Below are 21,059 nucleotides of genomic sequence, written 5' to 3' on the forward strand. Positions count from 1 at the left end.
CCGGTGTGAGCTGCGTTATTTATATCGAATGAACTTTGGATACAACTTTCTTTTTTTTTAAACTTTACGCTTTATTGCAAGTAGAAAGTTTGTTTCGTCCACGAATTTAACAATCAATGAATCAAGCGCTGTTTGGTTCACACTTTGTTTATTGCATACATAATAATATGAATTCGATTAAAATTTATGCATGTTGATTCATGAATTACTCGGCATTCTTTGTATGAAACCCATTTATACACACAAAACTGCAGATGACTGTTTCACATAGTTATGTTCGTAGTACCCACTGGTACGAAATAGAATATAAACGTATGATACACGAGGTAGTTCTTAGCGTTGAGCTCCTCCACCTCCGCCACCTCCAGCACCGCCGGCTTCTGGATTTGTCGCCGATGTCAGCACGAAGAATATCAGAGCTGGCACTATGTACATCCACTGGAAAAATTTGTTTAGTTAGCGTACTCCGTGAAATATTAAAGATTAATTGAAAAAATTTGAAATTGAAATTTCATTTCGATAAGTAACTTACGTATTTAGCAAAGAAGGAGCGATTGTCCTTAACCTCCCCGCTTTCTCTGGCTTGTTTCTCTCTTTCGATCTTCTGAATGTAAGTGGCAGTGTCGGGTATTGGCCCACCATCCGGGTACTTGACTTGAACCTCGGTAGTCCACATTTGGGTGGCTGGAGTATCCTGGGAACATGGACCTCTCGAAATCAAATTGATTGCAACTGGCTCAGCTGTGCTGTCCAGCCAAATATATAACGTATCTTGTAAATTGGAACCAACTAGATTACACTGAAAAATTCAAACGGACTTTAGTATGAGGATTCCTGATTCTAATGTTTCAACGGACTATATAAATGAAAATTACCGCTAAGACTGAGGAAAGAAAAGTAGTTTCACTACCGGACGATGTTTTGACTACTGCTTTCAATCGATATTTGCTGCCATTTTCAGCAAGTTTACTTAATTTATCTACATTAGCATTACTTATCGATGGCTGAGCAACAATAGCTGCTCCACTTCGTATACTGGAAATAGTAACATTACCCCTTTCCGTATACTGAGGTACAGGTAGATCATCAAAGGAATGGTACAGTCTTACTTGCAACCACCCATCATAATCTAATTCACTCTGCAAAAAAATTATATCAAGTTTAGAAAAAAGTGGATTATCAAACTAGCTACTCCCTGTCAGTTCTTTTGATGCTTACAGCTGATATAAACGAAAATAAACTTAGAAATGCCAAAACAGTTCCATAAGTTAAATACATTTTTGACTCTGGAGCTCTAGAAATTTACTAGGCTAAAAACAAAACACTCGTGACTAATAAATAATAGGCATTATTTTATGGAAATCGATTAAAACTCGTGTCTCATCCTCTTCATGATTTCGAGGTTAAGTGTTGTGTTGTCACTTGACGGGACGGTGTCGCCATCTGATCCAGCAACTTATACGCCACCTGCTCTATCTCTTTTCAAATGAAAAAAAAGTTATCATTGTAGAGCGTCAATACCGTTCACTTCGATCCGTAAACAATTTTTTCAATTATTTATATTTTAATGAAGGGTAATCGTTGACTTCGTGAATCCTTAAAGGTTTGTGATGCTAAGTATTGAATTTTTTCACGTTTACGAATATAGAATCATTAATAGCCTTAACTTAAACCGGCGCCAAGTACATACTTTTTAGGTTAGTTTTTGCGTTTTCAAAATTCTTAATGTAGACAAAAGTTATTGTCTACATTACAGATGGACGACCAGAATCCAACAAGAATTAGCAAGATGATCAGGGAGATGCGATCAGGAACAGATGGTTTGCAAAGAAGCAGAAGCAATAGCAATAGTTTTTCCCTTCGCCCAGACAATATCCAGAGATTGTCAACTGCTAACGAGGTTGGAGAGAGCCTTTGTGAAACCCCAAAACGCCAGAAGCTAGACGACTCCGCAAGTGGATCTTTGAATAAAACTGACAGCGAAATACCAGGAAGTCCGTGGGAATGGCGCAGAATGAAAGGAGAGGTAAGTGAATGAAACAAACGTTGCACAAAAATTTACTTTGGGCTATAAAACTGTGTTATATTTTAGATAATTGGTATGAAAACCAGATTATCACATCAAGAAGCTACTGTTCAACAATTACACAAACTTCGGCATGAAATGGAGGAAAGTTTTAAAAAAGAAAAGAAACTGTTAGAAATAGAACTTGAGCAAGATAAACGAATGATAAAACAGCTGGAGTTGAGAGTTGATGTTGGACGAAAAACTGTTCAAGAAGCTAAAGCTGCACAGGCACAGGCTGAACGAGAGTTATCTCAGGTTTGTTGTGTCAATTTATCAAGTTTTGAAGGAAATGAAATTCTGCAACAAACTATTTCTGATTTGCTTTTAGCTGAGAACCAAAATGGAACATAAGATACTGTCACTGGTAGAGGACAATAATAAGCTAACAGAAGAGCTTCGACTTTGTATTAAGAAAGAAGTAAAGCCAGATATCACTAAACCCTGTGAAACTTCTGTAAGGAATATTGAAGATGAAAAGAAATTAGAATTAGCTCATAAAAAAATTACTGAACTTGAGGAAAAGTTAAGGGAAGCAAGAGTAATACAGCAGAAATTTGAAGTACAATGTGTCGAATTACACAGTTTGAAAATTAAATACGAGAGCCTTGAGAGTGAAAGGTCCATGATGGAAGATGGAAAGAAATTCATGCAAAGAGCTTCTAAAGTAAGTGAACTTGAGAGAGAACTATCGCATGCAAGAGACCTGATTTCTTCATTGAGAGAATCTGTAAAAGGAAAGCTGCTTTTAGAAGAACAAATGGCAACAATCGAACACAGGTGAATAACATCTAAAATATAATTTACAGTCTCAAAGAGAGTACAATTTTACATTTAAATTTAAATTTTCTTCTAGGTTACAGCGCACTGAAAGTCTTGAAAAACAGGTGTCTCAATTGGAAATCACACAAAGTGAACTACTTTCAAAAATAGCTGAATATGAAGCAATTGGAATTCCCGGCGGTCCCATCGCTATTAGACGAGAAATCAATCGGTTACAACAATCCGAAGCTATTTTAACTGCTGAAGAAGGTCAATTGAGATCACAGATAGACGCTCTTAAGAGGGAACTCGAAACTACAAAGCAGAAGCACGAAGAAACGAAGAAGTTACTCACGGATACAACGAGTTCTCAAGAAAGATTGAGCAGGTTTGTGAGCAGGTTACAAAAAAAGATGTCTCTTGTAACAAGGGAAAGGGATAGCTATAGGCAGCAACTTGATACATACGAAAAAGAGATCACTGCATACCAAAGCAACGAAACTCCCACTGTAACCAACGAAAGGATTCCAATGCTAGAACGTGCAATAGAAGGCTACAGGTAAACAGGCTTTTTTTTATACCAACATAAATTCTAATTGCATTGATACAACCAACTGATTTGCTCTCTTCAGAGAACTGGTTGCCAAACTAGAATCTGATCTGGAGGTTTGCGATGGTAAAGGTCTGAAAGAGGAAAATAAAAAGCTCAAGGCGGAAATCGAGAGATTACAAGGCGAGCTCGAGCATCGTGCCCTCAAGGGCGATTTCAACATAAACACGAGAATCCTACATTACAAATTGAATCCTTTGGCATTGGCTGAACAAGAGGCTGAGGCAAAACAGAATGCCCTACTGCAGGAAGTCGAACAACTTCGTGCTGTCGTGGCCTCTGGCAACCCCTCAGGTGTACCGGCAGTTTCCTCCTCGTTGCAAGCAAAAGGTTCGTTGATTCGCTCAAAGAACATATCATTGAAATTCACAAGTCCAAATGTCGATAATCTTCCTATTTTTATTCTCAGAAATAGCGGAACTCCAACAAAAGCACGAAATAAAAATAGCTCGTCTGAAGGAAGCTTTCAAAGCTTCGTCGCAGGAATACCGACAGGCTTGCTACCAGCTATTCGGCTGGCGGGTCGATCGAACGAAGGAGGGCCAGTACAAACTGTCGAGTCAGTACGCGGACTCGCCGGACGACTACCTGTTCTTCATCGTCAACGACGACGGCGTGAACATGATCGAGACGCCGTTCTCGGCGACGCTCTCAGCCTTTATCGAGCGCTACCTGAAGATCCAGCACAGCGTGCCCATGTTCCTCAACGCCGTGCAGTCCGAGCTTTTCGATCAGCAAACGGTGGCGAACGTAATCGCATAAAAATGTTTTCCTACCGAGATGGTCTTCTGTAATACAGTGTAAGGCATAACTATATAGTGATATTTATAAGATAATCGTTCGAATACGGTTCGTAGGCTAATTATATATATATTGTCAAGTAATTTTACACTTACCGTTGACTCTTCCCTTTTATACTCCGAATGTCAAGACGTTGATGCGTTTTCAAAGAAAAAAATCTAAAATAGCGTAAAATAAAAAGATTATTATCGATAATTCAAGCGTCATCTACTTCTCTCACTTGACAGTGTACTGAATATTTCGAGAAAGCTCACCCAGACATTTAGTTAAACCGTCAGGACAGCGAACCGCGACTAATTGGTTGTTTAAAGATAATTGGAAAGACAACTGTCTGGCCAAGACTCCGGTTATATTACTAACTCAGCTCGCTCGCTGCAGCGTATACACTCGCACACTTGGAAATTCCATCGAAAACTTGGCGCGTTCTCTCTTCCAAGTCGCGCCGACGAGATTTCACGAATACACACACATACAGACAGAGACGAAGAAGAGCTTACTTATCGAGTGTATGTAGGTGTAGAGTCGGGCCGCTGCGCTCCACCGCAGCCACTAGACACGATCAGAACTGCGGCGCTGTGCAATGAGTGCAATTACACCCCGGCAGCTGGACAATAATCAAACGACGCGCGCTCTCTCTCTCTCTGCCCCTCGTTAAAGCGAATACGTATGTAGCTCGCGTTATTAAAGCCAGCACGCTTGGTGTGTAGAGATAAAAGAAGAAGCTGCGGATACTCATTAAAAATACAACTTTTTGCGTGTCAATAACTGCGAGGGAGGAAAAATGGAACGAGCTGCGCATGGAAAATAATAATAAAAGCGCGAGTGCGCAGTGCGATGCATAAGAATTGAGGTTGAAAGCGCACACTGGGTTACGAGTACTGCTGCAGCAGCTTCCTTTTGGTGGTTCTTTCTTTTTTTCTCTTCTCATCGCTAGGGAACGAATCGTCATTGTGCTTTGCCAGCGCTGATGAAGTTCATTATTTATTTTTCGTTTGTTAACGATGAATCAGATTGTTTGCATAAACAAATGGACTACCGTACATAGCAGCAAGCTTCGAGACAACTCGAAGGATAGATACTGCGTGCGCAATTAAAATGTAACATCGTTTCGCGGAAAATTTTTGTTCGCAAGCTCGTGTATGGCTCTTCGTTATAAGTCAGCCGCACAGTGTACAGTATTCCCTAATTAACCGGCGACAAAGCTTGACTGCGCAAAAAGCAACAGACCGAGCGGCGGACAGCTGAATCGAAGCTGTCCCCGTGGAACTTGCTTTACAGCTGCCGTGTCGTCCTATTGGAACTCCCGTGTATATACTGCTATACACATACATACATAGTACACACAAGCATCAGCGAGAGCGTATACCGGTACGCTCGAGAGCTTGCGCAGATGCGCCGAGACAGCAGCGGCAGCAGCAGCTTAGATTGCTAGAGAGAGCTTGCTGTCTGCAAGCTTCGCCCCATAGAAGACATAGCGCGACGGCAGATACGCCCGAGAGAACTCCCAAGCCGAAACTCCATTATCCTTAATTATAATCGCGTTTAATCGCAAACTCATCGCTGCAGGCCAGCCCCTCTTATATACCTATAAGTGTGTGTGTGTGTGTGCGTGTGTGTATGTGTATATACGTATGCGCTATGTACATACAGTATACTGTACACTGTGCAAGCATATGCGACCTCCTGATTATCAATCAAGCCTCGCCCGAAAGTTAACGCGCGACGACGCGGCTGCGACCGCTGCTTTCTTACCAAATTGATGATTGCGGAGACTTGTGAATATATCATTTACTATATACTACACGCTTGTAAATAATGCGGGGCGCGAGGCATTAGCGACCACTTTGTTTTCGTTAGAGGCGCATGCTCGCTGTTTCATTTTTTACGGCACGAGCCGAAGCTCTCCGCGCTCGTTAAATTTTAAGCTCAGCTGATGGAATTCAGCGCCGAGTCAACTTTGTAATTCTTTCGCGCAGCAGCTGACACCGCGACTATCCATTATTGTAAATCAGCTGCTGAGCGAATGAATCACACGTGTGTAAGGTAAAAAGCTCTCTCGTAGAGAGAGAGAGAGAGAGAGAGAGAGAGAGAGAGACCGGGGCGCACACACTCGTACGCGAAGAAATATAATCAATCGCGGCAAGAGTAAACCGGTATCTTATCAAAGTTAGCCCATCTCCGTAGTGCGCAAACTTCGCCGATAGCCACGAGGCGGCAATAGCCACCGCCGCAACTTCCGCGCACGTGTGTGTGTGTGTGTGTCTGCACTTTGGCCAACTTTGCTGATCAGACTTGGTAAGAGAAAGAGGACGAAAGAAGAAGAAGCCGCCGCCGAGGACACATCCTCGATTGTCCGGGATACATATTGTCCGAGATATCGGCGGCCGATAAGAGGAGGAGCGCCGGCCGGAAAAACGACCCTCGAATTCTCGTGGGAAAAGACGCTGCAGTATAGGGAAGAAGCAAAGCTCTCCGCACGGCGGTTCTTCTTTGCGGCGCTGGAGTTTCGGCAAGGAGGCCGCCGCCGACGCCGCCGCGCGGAATTATTCAGACACGGGAGTGTGTGGAGTTTGGTCTCGGGTCAGCTCGGGAATTTACGTTCTCTGGGTTAAAGTGATACGGTTTGCTCGTGCGAGCTTTTAACCCGATGTCTTTTAAATTAGAAAAAGCTCCGGTAAAGAGCGAGAGCTTTCTTCTTTAAAATCGCCCGTCAAAGCTGCGGAGAAGAAAAAAAGCTGTGTACTCCCACGACGCTCAGGTGTGAGCAACCGAACTACTACTGCTATAAGTCCCCAGTCGGTGCGGCAGCGGCAATAAAAAAAAAGCTCGGAAAATTACAGGCGGCGAGAGTAGAGAAGAGAGCCAGGACGCGATTCCCCGAGGAGCTGTCGCCTGTGATAATTATCAGTTACACGCTTAATTCTTAAGAGAGTCGCAAGAGGAGCAACTACTCGAGAGTCTCGGCGGATGGATCTGTAGAGCAAACGTAGACACACACACAGTGCTATATACCAGGAGCGAGAGACGTGACGGGAAATAAGAAGGGTCCGAGTAGTGCCGGCCGGAAATTACAGACTCCAGCCGCACGTACACACACACACACACACACACACACACGGTCGGCGAGTAAAAGGGATATACTATAGGTGGAGTGAAGAAAAGTGCTCCGGACGTCTATATATATACCTGTATACCGTGAACGAACGAAGAGTAGTGGAGTACGCGTAGGTCAAGTTTATCTCCTTCGTCGACGGACTGGACGTGCCGCAGCAGCTCTTTTCTCTCAGGTGTATATACGCGCGCGAGCGCGCTCTCCCAAAGAGAAATTTTATTTCCGAAGGGATCTATGAATTAAGCCAGGAAAAAGAGGCTGTATTGTCCGGACGATTATTCGATTGTCGGTGTATAACGGCGAATTAATCGCAGTGAATTATAGCGAGCTTTTTTCGGACGTACGCGGCGGCTGAAAAATGAAATCCCATCCGAAAAATTGCGTTAGCCGGCACACTTGGAAAGAGCAAAAGTTGCGCCTGGGCAACTCGACCAGGGATGAAGTACTGCGCTCTCTTTCGCTGGGAATTTATCGCGAGTTTACGCGCTGGCCCTCGGTAAATTTAGCCGATATAGTAATTGGAAAGCCCGCGTGAGTACAGCTCTTGCTCTCTTTCGTATAAAGAAACTGTATACATGTACGTATAGCGAATACTCCGCGGCAAATATTTCCTTATACGCGTATACCTACATCGGTCGCTCGCCGTTGACCGTCTGTTTACGCAGCGAAAATAAAATCCCCGCCGTCGTAGCTCTCTGGCGCGACTACTGTGCTGTGGACGTATACGAATTCCAATTTTATAGGGCGCAGCTTTTATATACGTACTAGAGAGAGAGAGAGAGAGAGAGAGAGAGAGAGAGAGAGAGAGAGAGAGAGAGAGAGAGAGAGGCGCGAATCTGCTGGCCAGTGGGTGATATTAAATTGGAGATCGGATATGTCAATGCCGATCGACTTATTCGCCTCGTATTCTCTTTTCTCTTTTTTTCATTCCTCTCTCTTCTTCTCCTTTATGTCCCTTTACTCGCGCGCGCGCGCGCGCACGAGCTATGCGAATAATAAAATTTTCAAGTAGGTGACTCCAGAAATCGCCGATAAATACGGTTTATGCACACATGACGCATAGCTACGTGCACTATATACGCGGGGGCGTCCGTCGTCGTCGCCGGCGCGGATAAAAGATATTCGATTTATGTTTTTTGATACTCTATTTACGACTCGGACGTTTCCAGGCTGTAACGCCGCGCACAGCTGTAAAAATATCGCCGCATGAAAAATTAAAACGATCTCGAATTGCGCGCGCTTTTTTCATTTCCGCAAAGTTCGAATTGTTTCGTCGATATTATGGTATGGCGAAGCGTGTCGTAGGGTTTGTTAGAAGCATAGCTTGTACATTTCCGTTCGAATTTTAACCATCTAATAATACCGCTAGATTTATACCCATAACAATATATAGCTACACGTGTGTGTGTGTGCCTCGAGGCTCGGAATTCGACAGATCCGCACAGCGCGCGGAGAGCTAATATCATGGCACTTGCCGCTGTTTCCCTTGGGTGTACAAGCCTCTATACATATCCCCGTGCGTATACGCGTATACACAGCACGAGGGCGCTCCAGCTGCGAATAATTAAAAGCTCGAGTTATACGTTCTTTCGCTTGTATCGGCCGAGAGCTTGTAATGCGTTCGGAACGACCGACGCGCGCGCTGAAATATTTACGCCTGACTACAGTCGAGCTTTTCTACTGGGATATCGAGAATCGAGTAAGTATACCGTCGATATTTGAAAATAAAAATGTAGTCGAAATCACAAACTCTCGGGACGATGGCGAGAACCATCCAGTCCAAAGACTCACCCCCGTAAAGCTCGCAAGCTCGGTGTACGAAACGCTCGCATCAGCACGAAGTGGAAGCGGAAGAAGAAGAAGTATACAGCACTGCGAAGTAGCAGTTTCTACCTCGTGAAATTTCGAAGAAAAGTGAGTTACCGCGAAGAGACTCCCCCACACGGCAACTCGATGATTGGGTTAATGCCTCAAAGTGCAGATACTTAACGCTCGTTAAAAAGCCTGGGCGCAGCAGCGGTAGATATAGCGCGCGCAGGTGGAAATGTCTGTATACGCCAGCGCTTATCGGCCTTAAAGACATTAAAGTGTGCCTAAGTGGCGGTGTGTACAGCGGCGTCGTCGCGCTGAAGAAAGTCGCGTGTCTGCTGAATGTTTACGACTATACTTTCTCAGAGAGAGAGAGAGAGAGAGAGAGAGAGAGAGAGAGAGACGGCGACTCTATACGTGTATACACAGCCACACACACACACACACACACACAAGCGATATAGCCGCTCCTTCTTCACGCAACCACTTAGCAAAACGACTAAGCAAGCCCATCAGGGGCGGCGGCGGGTCTAAATAAAAAAGGAAAGGCGAAAGAGGAATGGCCTCGCTTCAATCTGCGAAATAGCGGCTTTACTGCGCACTTTCGAGCGCCGCCGCGTGCGTGTGCGGGTATTGTCTTTCTGGGAAATTAACCGAGCAGCTGGACTTGATATTAAGGCGCCCGGAATGGGAGGTAAAGTGAATTCTTTGCAGCTTCTTTTTTTCTCAGCTCCTCGTCGTCTTCTTCATCTTCTTCTTTCGCTTTATACACAGACAGGAGCTTGTTTTATGGGACGAGTTTATACGCTGCGGTGACCTTACTTTATGGAAGTTTCGAGGGCAATTAGCCATCGGGCAATGTTACAGAGCAGCGCGACCGCGATGCAGGGGAGCTTTTCGAGGAACTTCTTCTTTGAACTCGATCTCATTTATGCTCGTGTACATCGATTTCAAGTTTTACACGATAATGTTTACCGAGACTCTCGCTGCTGCTGCTGCTCTGATTCTATAGTTATCATAATACTATAACAGAGACATAAAGAAAAAACACACGCGATTCATTCTCCAACGCGCAAAAAGCGCTCTTCGACTTCTTCCAGAGGCTCAAGCCACAGCGCGCTGCGTTTTGAATTTAAATCTGTCCTTTACGACGTGCCGCAGAAGAACATATTTTCCACTACACTACAGTCTTCTCAGCGAGAAATTTCCACATCATTCCTCGTAAAAGCGCTTGTTTCAACAAACAGATATGCGCTTTGCCTCTCTCTCTCTCGGCTGTTTTACTGCCCTACATTCATCGAGTTTCGCCAAGTTAATAACTGTTTCTTGCGACTTTACAAGCTACACACCCCCACGCATAATCCACTCAGACGAAGACACACCTTCGTGTAATATCAAAAAACTATTAAGCCCTCTCTTGGAGAGAGAAATATCGCGTGAGCTTATACATCCTCAGAGGCTACTTCATCGAGTAGAAAGCTGCGCATACATACAACGAGGAGAATTTCGCGGATTAGAGACGCAACGCGCAAGCTCGCGCGCGGCGGGCAGAAAGTGGCCCTCGTCGAATGCGGCGAAGGGAGAGAGAGAGAGGCAATCACGCCGACGGCTGCAGACGGACGAGGGGCTTAAGTAATAGTGCGAGGGCCTAACTTACGGATTCGAGGCACGCGAGTAACCGGACGCGCGCGCCGACGGCTCTCTGTACATGTGCGCGCGGACGCTGCAAGCTCGGCTCGAACTCGAGCTTCTTTGTCATACACGATTCAATTAAGGCTGCTGCTGCTGGACTCTATGCGCTCCGATGATTTTGTTATATACTATATCGACTTTTACTATGTACGCTTCTCGCAAAAAACGAGCTTTGTTTCTCGCGCGCAGTAGTATATAAAAACCTTTCAATCCGGCGGGGGCCGCGCGGTTGTAAAAAGCTCGAAATAAAGGAGTCCGCGTAAACGATAGAACGCGAGCTTTTACGCCGCCATGCGTAGTCTAAACAGAGCGGCCCCCGATAAAGCTTTCATTTTTTTTTTAACTATTTTTTATTTTCGACAGTAGTCATCGCTGAATACTTTACGTTATTTCTTAGCTCTCGAAAAGAGAGAGAGTCGTCGTAACTCGAAAATTTTACGAGCGAACTTTCGAAAAATCTCGTTATGCCGTGCGCGCTCTTTATACCCGGCTTGAAAAAAAAAAATCAGAGAGCGCGAGAGAGGTCGCAAAGAAGCAGCCACTCTCGCGTCGTCCCCCGAATTTCAAGCCTCTTTTTCTCTTTTTCTCTCTCTCTCTCTCTCTCTCTCTCTCTCTCTCTCTCTCTCTCTCTCTCTCTCTCTTTCGCGCAAAAAGGAAAATGACAAATCATTTCTATAACGAGTACGAGGCGGCGGCGGCCCTTTCTCTCAGCAGCCGAGAAGGGCGGCGAGCTTGCAGATATAACGGCCTCGCCGCGTTGCAGAGAGCACCGGTACATAGAGCTTCCGGATAAGAGGCTGCTTTTAAGCGCGTAAAATATACATATGCGTGTATGCAGCTGCGGCTGCAGCGCGCCGGTCTTATGTCTGTATACGTGTGTGTGTGTGTGTGAGTCTGCACCTTTACGACGCGGTGCTTAGACTTTTCCCTGATGGATCCGAGAGGCGGTCGTATTATACTCGTAAAAAGCGCATCAATCGTGTGCGTGTGTGTGTATGCACTATATACGCGGGGGGGAAGGGGTGGAGACAAGGAGCTTTCGGCAGGGCGGGAATTTTCGAATCTCGGATATACGTATTAGCTATTCTCCAGCATCGTAATAAGTATACTTTCAAGCGTATCATCAGGAGCAATCGCTTTTCAGTCCCGACGAGATTCCATTCGATACACTCACTCTCTCCCGTCGCGCGCGAACTCAAAGCGAAGCGATGGCTCTTTCCTATACACTCTAGCCGCCGGTATAGCAGCACTTCTATCCCGCGCACACAGAGAGCAGACAATAAAACGCCGCCATAGAGAGAGAGAGAAAGAGAAGAGCTCACGTCCCGAATCACACGCACGCTTTGCTATAGGTTTGACGAGAGAAAGAGCTGCGGCGCCGGTGGTGGTAGGGGTATAGAGGAAAGTGCAGTGTATACACACAGTCGCGCGAAAGAGGCTCCTGATTTATGCTGGCGTCCTTTCTTTCTCTCAGCTCTCTCCAGCGAGGCTGTGTGATCGCGACCAGCATCTGAAACGAGTGTCTTAAGATAAATCATCGACTATTGAGTTTCCACGCAGAGCTGTATGAGGAGCGGATTCAGCGAAAAACGAGCCGGCAATTAGAGAGAGACAGAGCTCAGTCTCTCTCTCTCTGTCTCACTCTCTCTCTAGCGAAGGTGTGTACGTATACGTGTGTGTGCAGCGGAGGACGTATACCCCAAGGGCTGCGAGAGAGAGAGAGAGAGAGAGAGAGAGAGAGAGAGAGGATGACGAACGATCGTCTGAGGCGACACGACTGAACGGCTGTGCTATGCGACCGCGAAGAGGAGGGAGAGAGGGAAGAGAAAGGAAATTGGTATGCGGGCGAAGAAGCTTCCGCGTGATTGGCAGAGGCCAACTCGGCATTCCTAATAGGCGAGAGGCTGGAAGCGCTCGATAAGCGAAGGGGACGCGAGATAGATAAAGGACGTATACCCTGTATGCGACGCGATCCATTTTGCCCTAGCTGCTACTCTTTTATTTCCCTTAACGAACCTGCCGCTGCTTTTTTTTCTCAATAGTAGCTCATCCGCGCTCGACTTCTTGTATATGCATTTGCGTACATCGACTCGCTCCGGGCGCACATGGTTTATGCAGCGAGCTCCCACACACACACACACACACATACACACACACACACAGTCGGGCTTCTATTAGAATGAGAGAGACGCGCGGGGGCAAAGTGGCGGCGCGCGGAAAGGGGTGCGCTCAATCATTCATAAAATGCGCGTTTTAAAAGGATCGCTCGCTCCCGGGTTAAATATTCAAAACGCCGGGACGCTCTCTCCCCGCAGAGTTTCTTCTTCGAAGGGGGAAATCCGCACAGCTCTCGCTCTATATATGGCGCGGAAGACGCCCGCGCGCGTATCGCTGCTGTCGCCAAGTTGCCGCTGTAGCTTCTCCTCGTTTTCGGCTAAGAGGAAAAAGGTAGAGCGTATAGAAGCTGCTGCGAGAAGCGCACGCTACGCGTAATTGTTGTTAACGATGCGCTTTGAGAATAGCAAGTGAGCTTGCAGCCAAGACGAGAGATGGGCTTCTTTTTTTCTCGACAGATGAGCGACATCAATGCTGCTGGATTTGGAATTTTAACATCATCAAACATCTTCATCAGTGCGCACTGCCGAAAAAGCCGATATCCCTGGAAATTAAGATCATCCCGTCGATAAAGCGCCGACGCTACTCGACGCTTGTATTATTCAATGCGGCGTCGTGTACATACACACGTATCCGGGCTTCGAATTCCCCCGCGCAACTGTCATCTCGCTGCTCTCTTGACTTCTGCGGGCGCCGCGCGCTTCGTTATAACGAGCCGCCGCGGGAGTATAATAACACACGCGACGCTGATGCGTATAATCGAGGCTTTAATCTCTCCGCGTGCACGTCTATTGTCATCGCTTCGGGACTTTCTTCGCGTTAACGCTGGGCTCCCTTCGAGCTCGAGTGTGTGCATTGTTTAAAAAGCTGCGCGAGCTATTGTTTCCCACTTTGATGAGCGACACACTGGAAGATTAACGAGGAGATGCGCATGGATAATCGATCGGTATGATCCCCGAAAACACGAAAAAAAATTACGGATTACGTGTAGAACGAGAGAAGGCAGTGACCGGACCTGTAATCCTCGTGATTAGACGAAGATCGTAGCGGTAATAATAAGCGAGGGAGGGAGAGAGGATAGGTACTCGCGAACTTGTCGGCGGTAGCAGAGCAGAGATAGCAGGACAGATTCTCGGGACGAAGCACCTAACGAGGGGGATCCTCTCTCTCTCTCTCTGCCGGATTATCGCGTGTCTGTTTGCATTATTGTTCGTCGTCGGTCCTGGCCCTTCTTCTCCAGCACTGCGCGCGGATATCTCGGGCTCGTAGTCGGCTTGTCATTAATTTTAATGCGGCGAAACGATGCGCCCCGTTTGTTACAATTTACGCGCGGGTTTGCTCTCTCTTTCGCCCCTCCGATTCCTCCGAGAGAGAGAGACGATTAATTTTTCACGCGGAGAGCCGAGCCGGCCGTTGTCGCTGAGCGACAGCTTCTGAATAGCCATGACTTCTAACCAAACAGATATTTTATTCAGTCCGCTTTCTTCCTTCCTTCCTTCCTTCCTTCCTTCCTTCTCGTATGTATAAAACGTTCCCTTTTGCATTTTTATACCCATTTTCCCTTGTTCCCGCGACTCTCTCTCTCTCTCTCTCTCTCTCTCTCTCTCTCTCTCTCTCTCTCTCTCCTCCTTTTTTTGTCGACAATCACCGCGCGCGCGTTCCCGTCGCGCTGAAAATGAGTGTCAGGCGCCGATCAGTATGCGGAGAGAGGCCGGTTAAGGGACTGCTGCTGCTGCCGGACTCTCCAGCCCGTGGGGTTTAAAATTTCCCCGGGGAGCGCGCACTCGGTGGTGCCTCGAGAAGCCGAGGAAAAAAATCGAGCCGATATCGCTGCGGGAATAGTCCCCGTCGCCGGCGCGCGAAGGTCGAGAACTTTTCGCGAGCGAGAGAGAGAGAGAGGGAGAGCCTTTGTTCGGAGTATATGAGGGCCGCAATCAATGCGGATCTACTACGAGGGCAGATCTGGTATTTAGATTGGATTTCATATTTAAACAGGCGCAATCCTTTTTTTTTACTCTCTGTGCGTATTTGCGAAGGATTCCGCATGCGGGGCGCGTAAGGGATGTAACTCGATCCCTTTTCCCGTAATGCGAACGAAAGGAAAGCACATCGCGGCTCGTAAATATACTCGTTAATATTCAAGGCGAACGCGCGCGGCCTTGCGCTCAGAGTCAAACGAAGCGAGATAACTGCAGGACAGGGCGATTATAAAATAAAGGAGAGAGCAAAGCAGCTATCCGAGCAGAGACGAGGGAGAATCCCATTAGATACGATTCCAGCGGAATAATGGCCCAGCCCGCGTTATTAACCGGCCGCGCGGCGGAACTGAGCGCGCGGAGCGCATTAGAAGTTGCATCTCTCTCCATCGTCCACTGCGCTGCACTAATTCCAACTCCGATCGCGCATCGAGTTATATTCGTCAGAGTAGAGAGAGAGAGAGAGAGAGAGGGAGGCTAGGAGCTACGCGGCTCCTAATGCAAAGGAGCTGGTCCAATCGGCCGAAACGTGTGCGGCCTGCAATTGCCGCCGACGCGCCGGCCTCGTGCACACCCACACAGCGATATGACGGATATAGATAGAGAGGATCGAGCTTTATAGGGCTGCGGCGCAAGCTGCTATATACGGCCTATCGTTTGTTAATTAACCGGCTTAATTAATAATTCAATAACCGGCGTGGCGACGACGCTGCAGCGTGCAGTCCACTGCCGCGCGGGTAAGTGCAGCGTTTGCGCCTGTATCGCCGCCTCGGGCCTGTGTGTATACGTATACGCCGACTGGCATATAAAGCTCTATATACACTCGCACGGGCTCGACTTGTGCTCGACTGTACGAGCTTGGAACGCGGACGACGTGGCCGGAGTATTAATGCTTCTTTTGTGAATTAAAATTTGTGTTGCGATTCTTGAGAGAAAGAAAGCTTTGCAGCCGCGAGGGCTACGTTGCATTGTGTTCTGCGAGCCCGGGATTTGTTATGTATCGCTGTAAATATAGGACTTTATACCGGAGCGTCATTGATTATTCATCGGGCCGCCCCGACTCGAGGAGCTCCCGGATTTTTCCCCTCGGATATAACGAGCCCTGCAGGTCTGCTACTCCGAGCTTTTTTTTCGCTTGTGCAGTAGACCGCGCCAAATCGAATTAGCGATACAATTTTGGACTGGCTTCACTCCCGCCAAGCTTCCGAATAGGGCCGCTAGGTGGCGCATAGGCCCTTTATATTTACCCTCATCCAAATCTGGGAACCCAGTGCATATATATATATATATATATATATATATATATATATATATATATATATATATATATAGCGGCATGTCACTTGTGCTAAAACTGCCTCCTGTTAGGACTGCTGCTTGGGCCACTCAGGCTAAAAAGCCGATTTGTATTGTATCGTATAATTAACTTGATAATTTTGTCTTCACTTTTTCACGCAGAAAACTTAATCCTCATATAGGCGCCTAGTGCACAATATATATTTTTTTACTCGCCGACGGCCGCTTTGTACAAAGTTGCGTATGCGTGTGCGGAGGAGAATTTCATATTTCCAAGAGAGAGAGAGAGAGATGAAGCTCGCATTATTTACCGTGTAATGCAAAAATTATACGCCAGCTTACACTAAGTCCTCATCTTCCGGCATTTTAAATAGCAAAAATAGTCGCTCTCCCGCGCGAAGCGGCTGCCCTGCCGCGTTCTTTTTTTTTTTCTCCTCCCCGCGGGTAAAAAGTATCGCGGCTTGAACTATGCAAAGATTAAAAGGGATTTTAATCATCCCTGAGTAATCCCGATGTTCAGTATATGCATGTAATAAAACGAAACTAAATTGCCGCGCGCATCGCTCGATGAAAATAATTCGTTAACACACAGCCTTGAAGGAAGAGCATCAGCAACACCTGATGAGCGGCTTGTGAGTACATTGAAAGGAAAACACATGAATTATTTAATAAACCAGCAGCAGCAGCAGCGGCGTCGGAATTTGCATAGCCTACAACACATGCTTCTCTCCCCCCCCCCCACCCCTCCTTGAATACACTATAGTAGAAATTTACATCGGAAAGCCGCTTCCAAATTTTTGCGATACACACTATACATGCCCCGCAAAAATAAAGAAACGAATTTCGCGCTCGCATTAATGAAGCTTGCGCATAATTTCCTCGAGCTGACCTGAATTTTCGCGCGAATGTATGCGAGCACAGAGAGACCGAGTGTGGAGTGTATCCTCGAGCGGTGGCATTCCGCAACAGGTTTGTTTGTCCCAAAAACAAGTGCGCGTGCGCGCTCGCCTCAAAAGTTTCAATAGGAAAAGTTGCGAGGCTTTATCGGAAGAGAGAGGGAGAGCTGACAGCGTCGTTTACACTCGCTAATGTCATGCGGCAGTGGAGCTTTTTTTTTTATTCCGGCCCGAGCTTTCCGCGCTGAATAAAACGCAAAGAGAGACCTTCGCCGAATTATAGAGGCCGCGCAAGCTTTGTCGAAAAGCTGCGCTGCAGTTGGGTGGAAAAGCGCAGTTCCTTTGTTTTTGAAAAATTAAGAGAATACGAGAGCGACAAAAACGTTCTGTTTGCGTTTTCTACAGCTCGCTCTCTGAGTGTACGCCGCTCGGTACAATGTACTGCCGGCGCAGGATTTTTAGTCCTCTGGCCGCAGGTTTCTGGTCCATTTCATTTTTCGCGTTATGTACCCGTGTTTGTTTCCGTGCATTCGAGTTTTTTTCTCTCTCGCTCATATATGAAATGCACTTTGTTTACCCAGGTTTTCAGTACATTTGCGCCGGGAAATTCAAATTTCGTTGATATGCTTATACGCGAAAATATAATTACGTTCCGTGCGCGCATCAGAGACGTAGATGGAGTACGAACTTTGATGAAGAAAAAAAAAAGGAAAAAAATTCCCATCCCCGTGCGTTCTCTCGCATATTATCACCACTTCAAAGCCCCTACCCTCCTCGCGGCCCGAAAAAATGCCCATAAAGTCAACGCTCGCGCTGCCCCCGTAAAAAACTCGGAATTATCCCGGCACTCTCCCACCCCATAAGCGCGTCGAGATAAAAAAGAGCTCGTATCAGGCGGAATGAGGAGGAGAAAAAAAAAAGAAGCCAAGACGAAGAATAAGACGCGACTGTATACCCACGCACACACAGATGAGCGGCAAGAAATAAGAAAAAGGCTCAGTAGGCCAGTAGTGGTGAGAGGCTAAATAATCGAGGCACGCATACAGGTATATAATATATACGCGACATCGAGCCGTGCATTCAATTGCCGGAGGGAGAATTTAAGCGCATAAGCAGATATCGCGCTGAAAGGACTAGAGGCGTATACACTCGCGCGCCCGCGCTTCGAAAAGAGAGCTCTCTCTCTCTATATATATATATACACCCATACACTGGTAGAGAGAGAGAGAGAGAGAGAGAGAGAGAGAGGAAGGGAGAGGGAGAGTAGAGAAATACGATCTCGGGAGCGCCAGTCCATTAGTGGCCGCACTCTCTCTCTCTCTCTCTCTCTCTCTCTCTCTCTCTCTCTCTCTCTCTCTCTCGCTACAGGACTTTTCAGTTTACGCGTACACATCACGAGGGGGATGCTCCTCTAGCTCTGCCGCCGTCGCCTCTACGCTGCACCTATGTGCGCCCTGACGATGCCGCGTGTATATACGTATAGAGCGCGGAAGGATGAGCGGGAGGAATGATAAATCGATAAAGACAAAGCAAGATAAAGCGGAGTAAGCTAGAGGTGAGCCGCGCGTTTTAGGTCTGCGGAGTCGCTGGATTGCGTGCGCGGCGGGGATAGTTTCGGGAGATGAGGCTATTTTTTCGCCAGCGCGGAGAGCCCCGTGCGTGTATTGATTATTCTCTGGGCGCCCGAGGGGGAGAAACCAAAGTTGTAACTCTTTGAGTTTTGCGAGGGAACTTTTTACATTTTCTAGTCTGCAGCAGCTTCGGTATGGCGTGGGCGTATCGGAGAAATAATATGCGTATACGGGAGTCCGGGTTGTTATTTTTCCCTGAATCGAGTATATAGTGTGTACGAGAAGTTTTCACAGGGAGATCGAGTGCTTTTAACTGACCTTTAAAAGCGCGGAACTTTATAACGATCATTTTTTAATATGAAACTGGAGATGCACTTCGGATGCATGTCGAACACCGATGACAAACTTTTGATCCTCCGGTTCATCATGGCGGTATTTGTATTCTTTTGAATATTACGGAGAAATACTATGTACACGGCTGTAAGACAGTACAATGAAAGTTTTAATAAGGGTATTCTGTCAGCGCAGTCAATTGGCAGTATAGCAGGACATCACTTGCAAAGTATAACGAAGTATTCAATGCCGGAACGCATATAATTGCAGTATACACGGCGATCGCGAATCAATTTCGATTATTTTAAGCGATTGTGTTTCCTTTTCATGCAGAATCATAAAGCCTTTACCGAGTAGCCGATAATAAACCCTTTCACAACACACACGTAATGCTGGCGTTTGGCATTGCGAAAATCATCGCGATTTTTAATCACCGACTACGTTTAGTCAGAGATAACGACTGTACACACAGCTTTGAGTGAGTCACGAGCGACTCTCGCCTTTGTTTGTTTATTTATTTATTCATTCGGGATTCGTTACCAAATGCAAAAACGCTGTACACGGATATCGGCCACGATGTACACTGGGGGGAAATTTTAGAATATCGAGAGTTTATTAATACCTTAATTGATCTGTCTCTCGTTCCTTTTGCCCGACGAGCCGCGCCGGGGGTGGCATTATGCAAAGAATGCCAGCTCTGGCTCATGAATAATTAAAGCCGCCGCGAGATATCTCTCTCTCTCTCTCTCTCTCTCTCTCTCTCTCTCTCTCTCTCTCTCTCTCTCTCTGTACAAACTCGGCGAAACGAGTTATTTATCATAACGTAATAATGAACTTTTGCATAAATAAGAACTTTTCAATTGCGACGCCCAGCTTTTTCCCTATAATACCCACACACAAACGTGTAATAATCATAGAAAGTCGAGAGTGAGCAAAGGGGGGAAAAAAAGTTTCCCAACTATAGACCTCGCGTATACTAATGGCGCGATCGTCTCGGTAAACACACATATACGCGCGCGCAATCCTCGAAATGAAGTCCGAACGCGGAAATAAGAAAAGCTAAGCAGCAGCGGTAGTATTAACGAAATCCAGCTAGCCGGTAATATAACGAAGCGGCGAAAGGTGAGCCGAGTATAAAAGTTAGTCAGCCCCCTGCCGGTCCTTTCTCTCCTTTCCCTTCTCTGCACCGATGCCCCAGCGAATTAATTGGTTTACGGTCGCAGGGAAGGCACGTGCGCGTCGACGGGGGGGGTGGGGGGGAAGAAAATTTTCGAGGGAAATACACGCGCGCGTGTCTTACTCGGCTCTGTACACTTGTATACGTATGTATGTATGTGGAGGCGAGTAGAGTCGTGGAAAAGCTGGTGGTCAACGACGACTGAGCGGGGGTGTATTGACATCGGAATATAGCGCTAATTCGCGAGGGGGTTGTTGCGGGGGGCGATGCTTCGGGTTTTAATTAAAGTGGGGCGGAATGTTATAAGAATTTTCCTGATGTTTGCGGGAGAATCGAGAGAGAAAGAGAGAGGGAGATATATAGAGCGGTTATATTGAGTTAATTACTTTTTTATAGCGCGATAAATTTTTCCTTCGAAGACCACTATACGGCAGTGGTGATATTCTCGATTACCATAAGAAACCTTTCCTTCCTTATTCCCAGCGCGCGTAGTATCAAAAACTCCCCCGCGCGCACACAGAGAAAAGAAGCTTGAAAAATTGAAGAACCAAGCCAAGCGACGTATAATCATTTAAAAGCTTTTCTCTATCCACGCGCGCGCGGAGTGCCCCAGCGTTAATCAAATATACTCTCCCACGATCGAGCTCTCCTCTCATTGAAAATTCTCTCACTCGCAGAGAGGAGCGAAGAAAAACTATACAGGAGGGAGAAGAAGACAAGAGCTCACCGCAACTCGCAATTTCCAGCCTTAACTTTGAAAAATCTCCCACACAGCAGCAGCATCAGCGGCAAACATCGCAATCCCTCCTCATTTTCAGCATAACCCATCTCCAAGCCCAGCCAG

General features: G+C 46.6%; 2 protein-coding genes and 1 long non-coding RNA gene across 6 annotated transcripts; 1 reads left to right on the forward strand and 2 right to left on the reverse strand.

The window, feature by feature from the left end:
• Positions 1–46: 46 nt before the first annotated feature.
• Positions 47–1,598, reverse strand: LOC100121020 (ER membrane protein complex subunit 10). Its single transcript, XM_001604555.6, has 4 exons — positions 1,219–1,598; positions 876–1,139; positions 533–799; positions 47–438 (listed from the first exon to the last, which is right to left on the reverse strand). Exons 1-4 carry the CDS (start codon positions 1,276–1,278, stop codon positions 334–336), a joined length of 696 nt encoding a protein of 231 aa, XP_001604605.1. The 5' UTR covers positions 1,279–1,598; the 3' UTR covers positions 47–333.
• On the forward strand, positions 1,480–4,412 carry LOC100121045 (mitotic spindle assembly checkpoint protein MAD1). Of its 4 annotated transcripts, none has more exons than XM_001604580.6 (7): positions 1,480–1,603; positions 1,757–2,026; positions 2,093–2,323; positions 2,397–2,845; positions 2,922–3,386; positions 3,460–3,767; positions 3,847–4,412. In XM_001604580.6, exons 2-7 carry the CDS (start codon positions 1,757–1,759, stop codon positions 4,197–4,199), a joined length of 2,076 nt encoding a protein of 691 aa, XP_001604630.2. In that variant the 5' UTR covers positions 1,480–1,603; the 3' UTR covers positions 4,200–4,412. The 4 variants fall into 4 exon arrangements, with proteins under 4 accessions (XP_001604630.2, XP_031783184.1, XP_032453897.1 ...); XM_031927324.2 differs by having other exon boundaries at positions 1,498–1,603; positions 1,739–2,026; XM_032598006.1 differs by having other exon boundaries at positions 1,499–1,603; positions 1,732–2,026.
• LOC116416919 lies at positions 4,176–6,867 on the reverse strand. Its single transcript, XR_004227218.2, has 2 exons — positions 4,493–6,867; positions 4,176–4,396 (listed from the first exon to the last, which is right to left on the reverse strand). It is a non-coding gene; the product is annotated as an uncharacterized LOC116416919 (long non-coding RNA).
• Positions 6,868–21,059: the final 14,192 nt, after the last annotated feature.

Source organism: Nasonia vitripennis, chromosome 3 (genome assembly GCF_009193385.2).
Source record: "Nasonia vitripennis strain AsymCx chromosome 3, Nvit_psr_1.1, whole genome shotgun sequence".
In the NCBI taxonomy this organism is placed as follows: domain Eukaryota; kingdom Metazoa; phylum Arthropoda; class Insecta; order Hymenoptera; family Pteromalidae; genus Nasonia; species Nasonia vitripennis.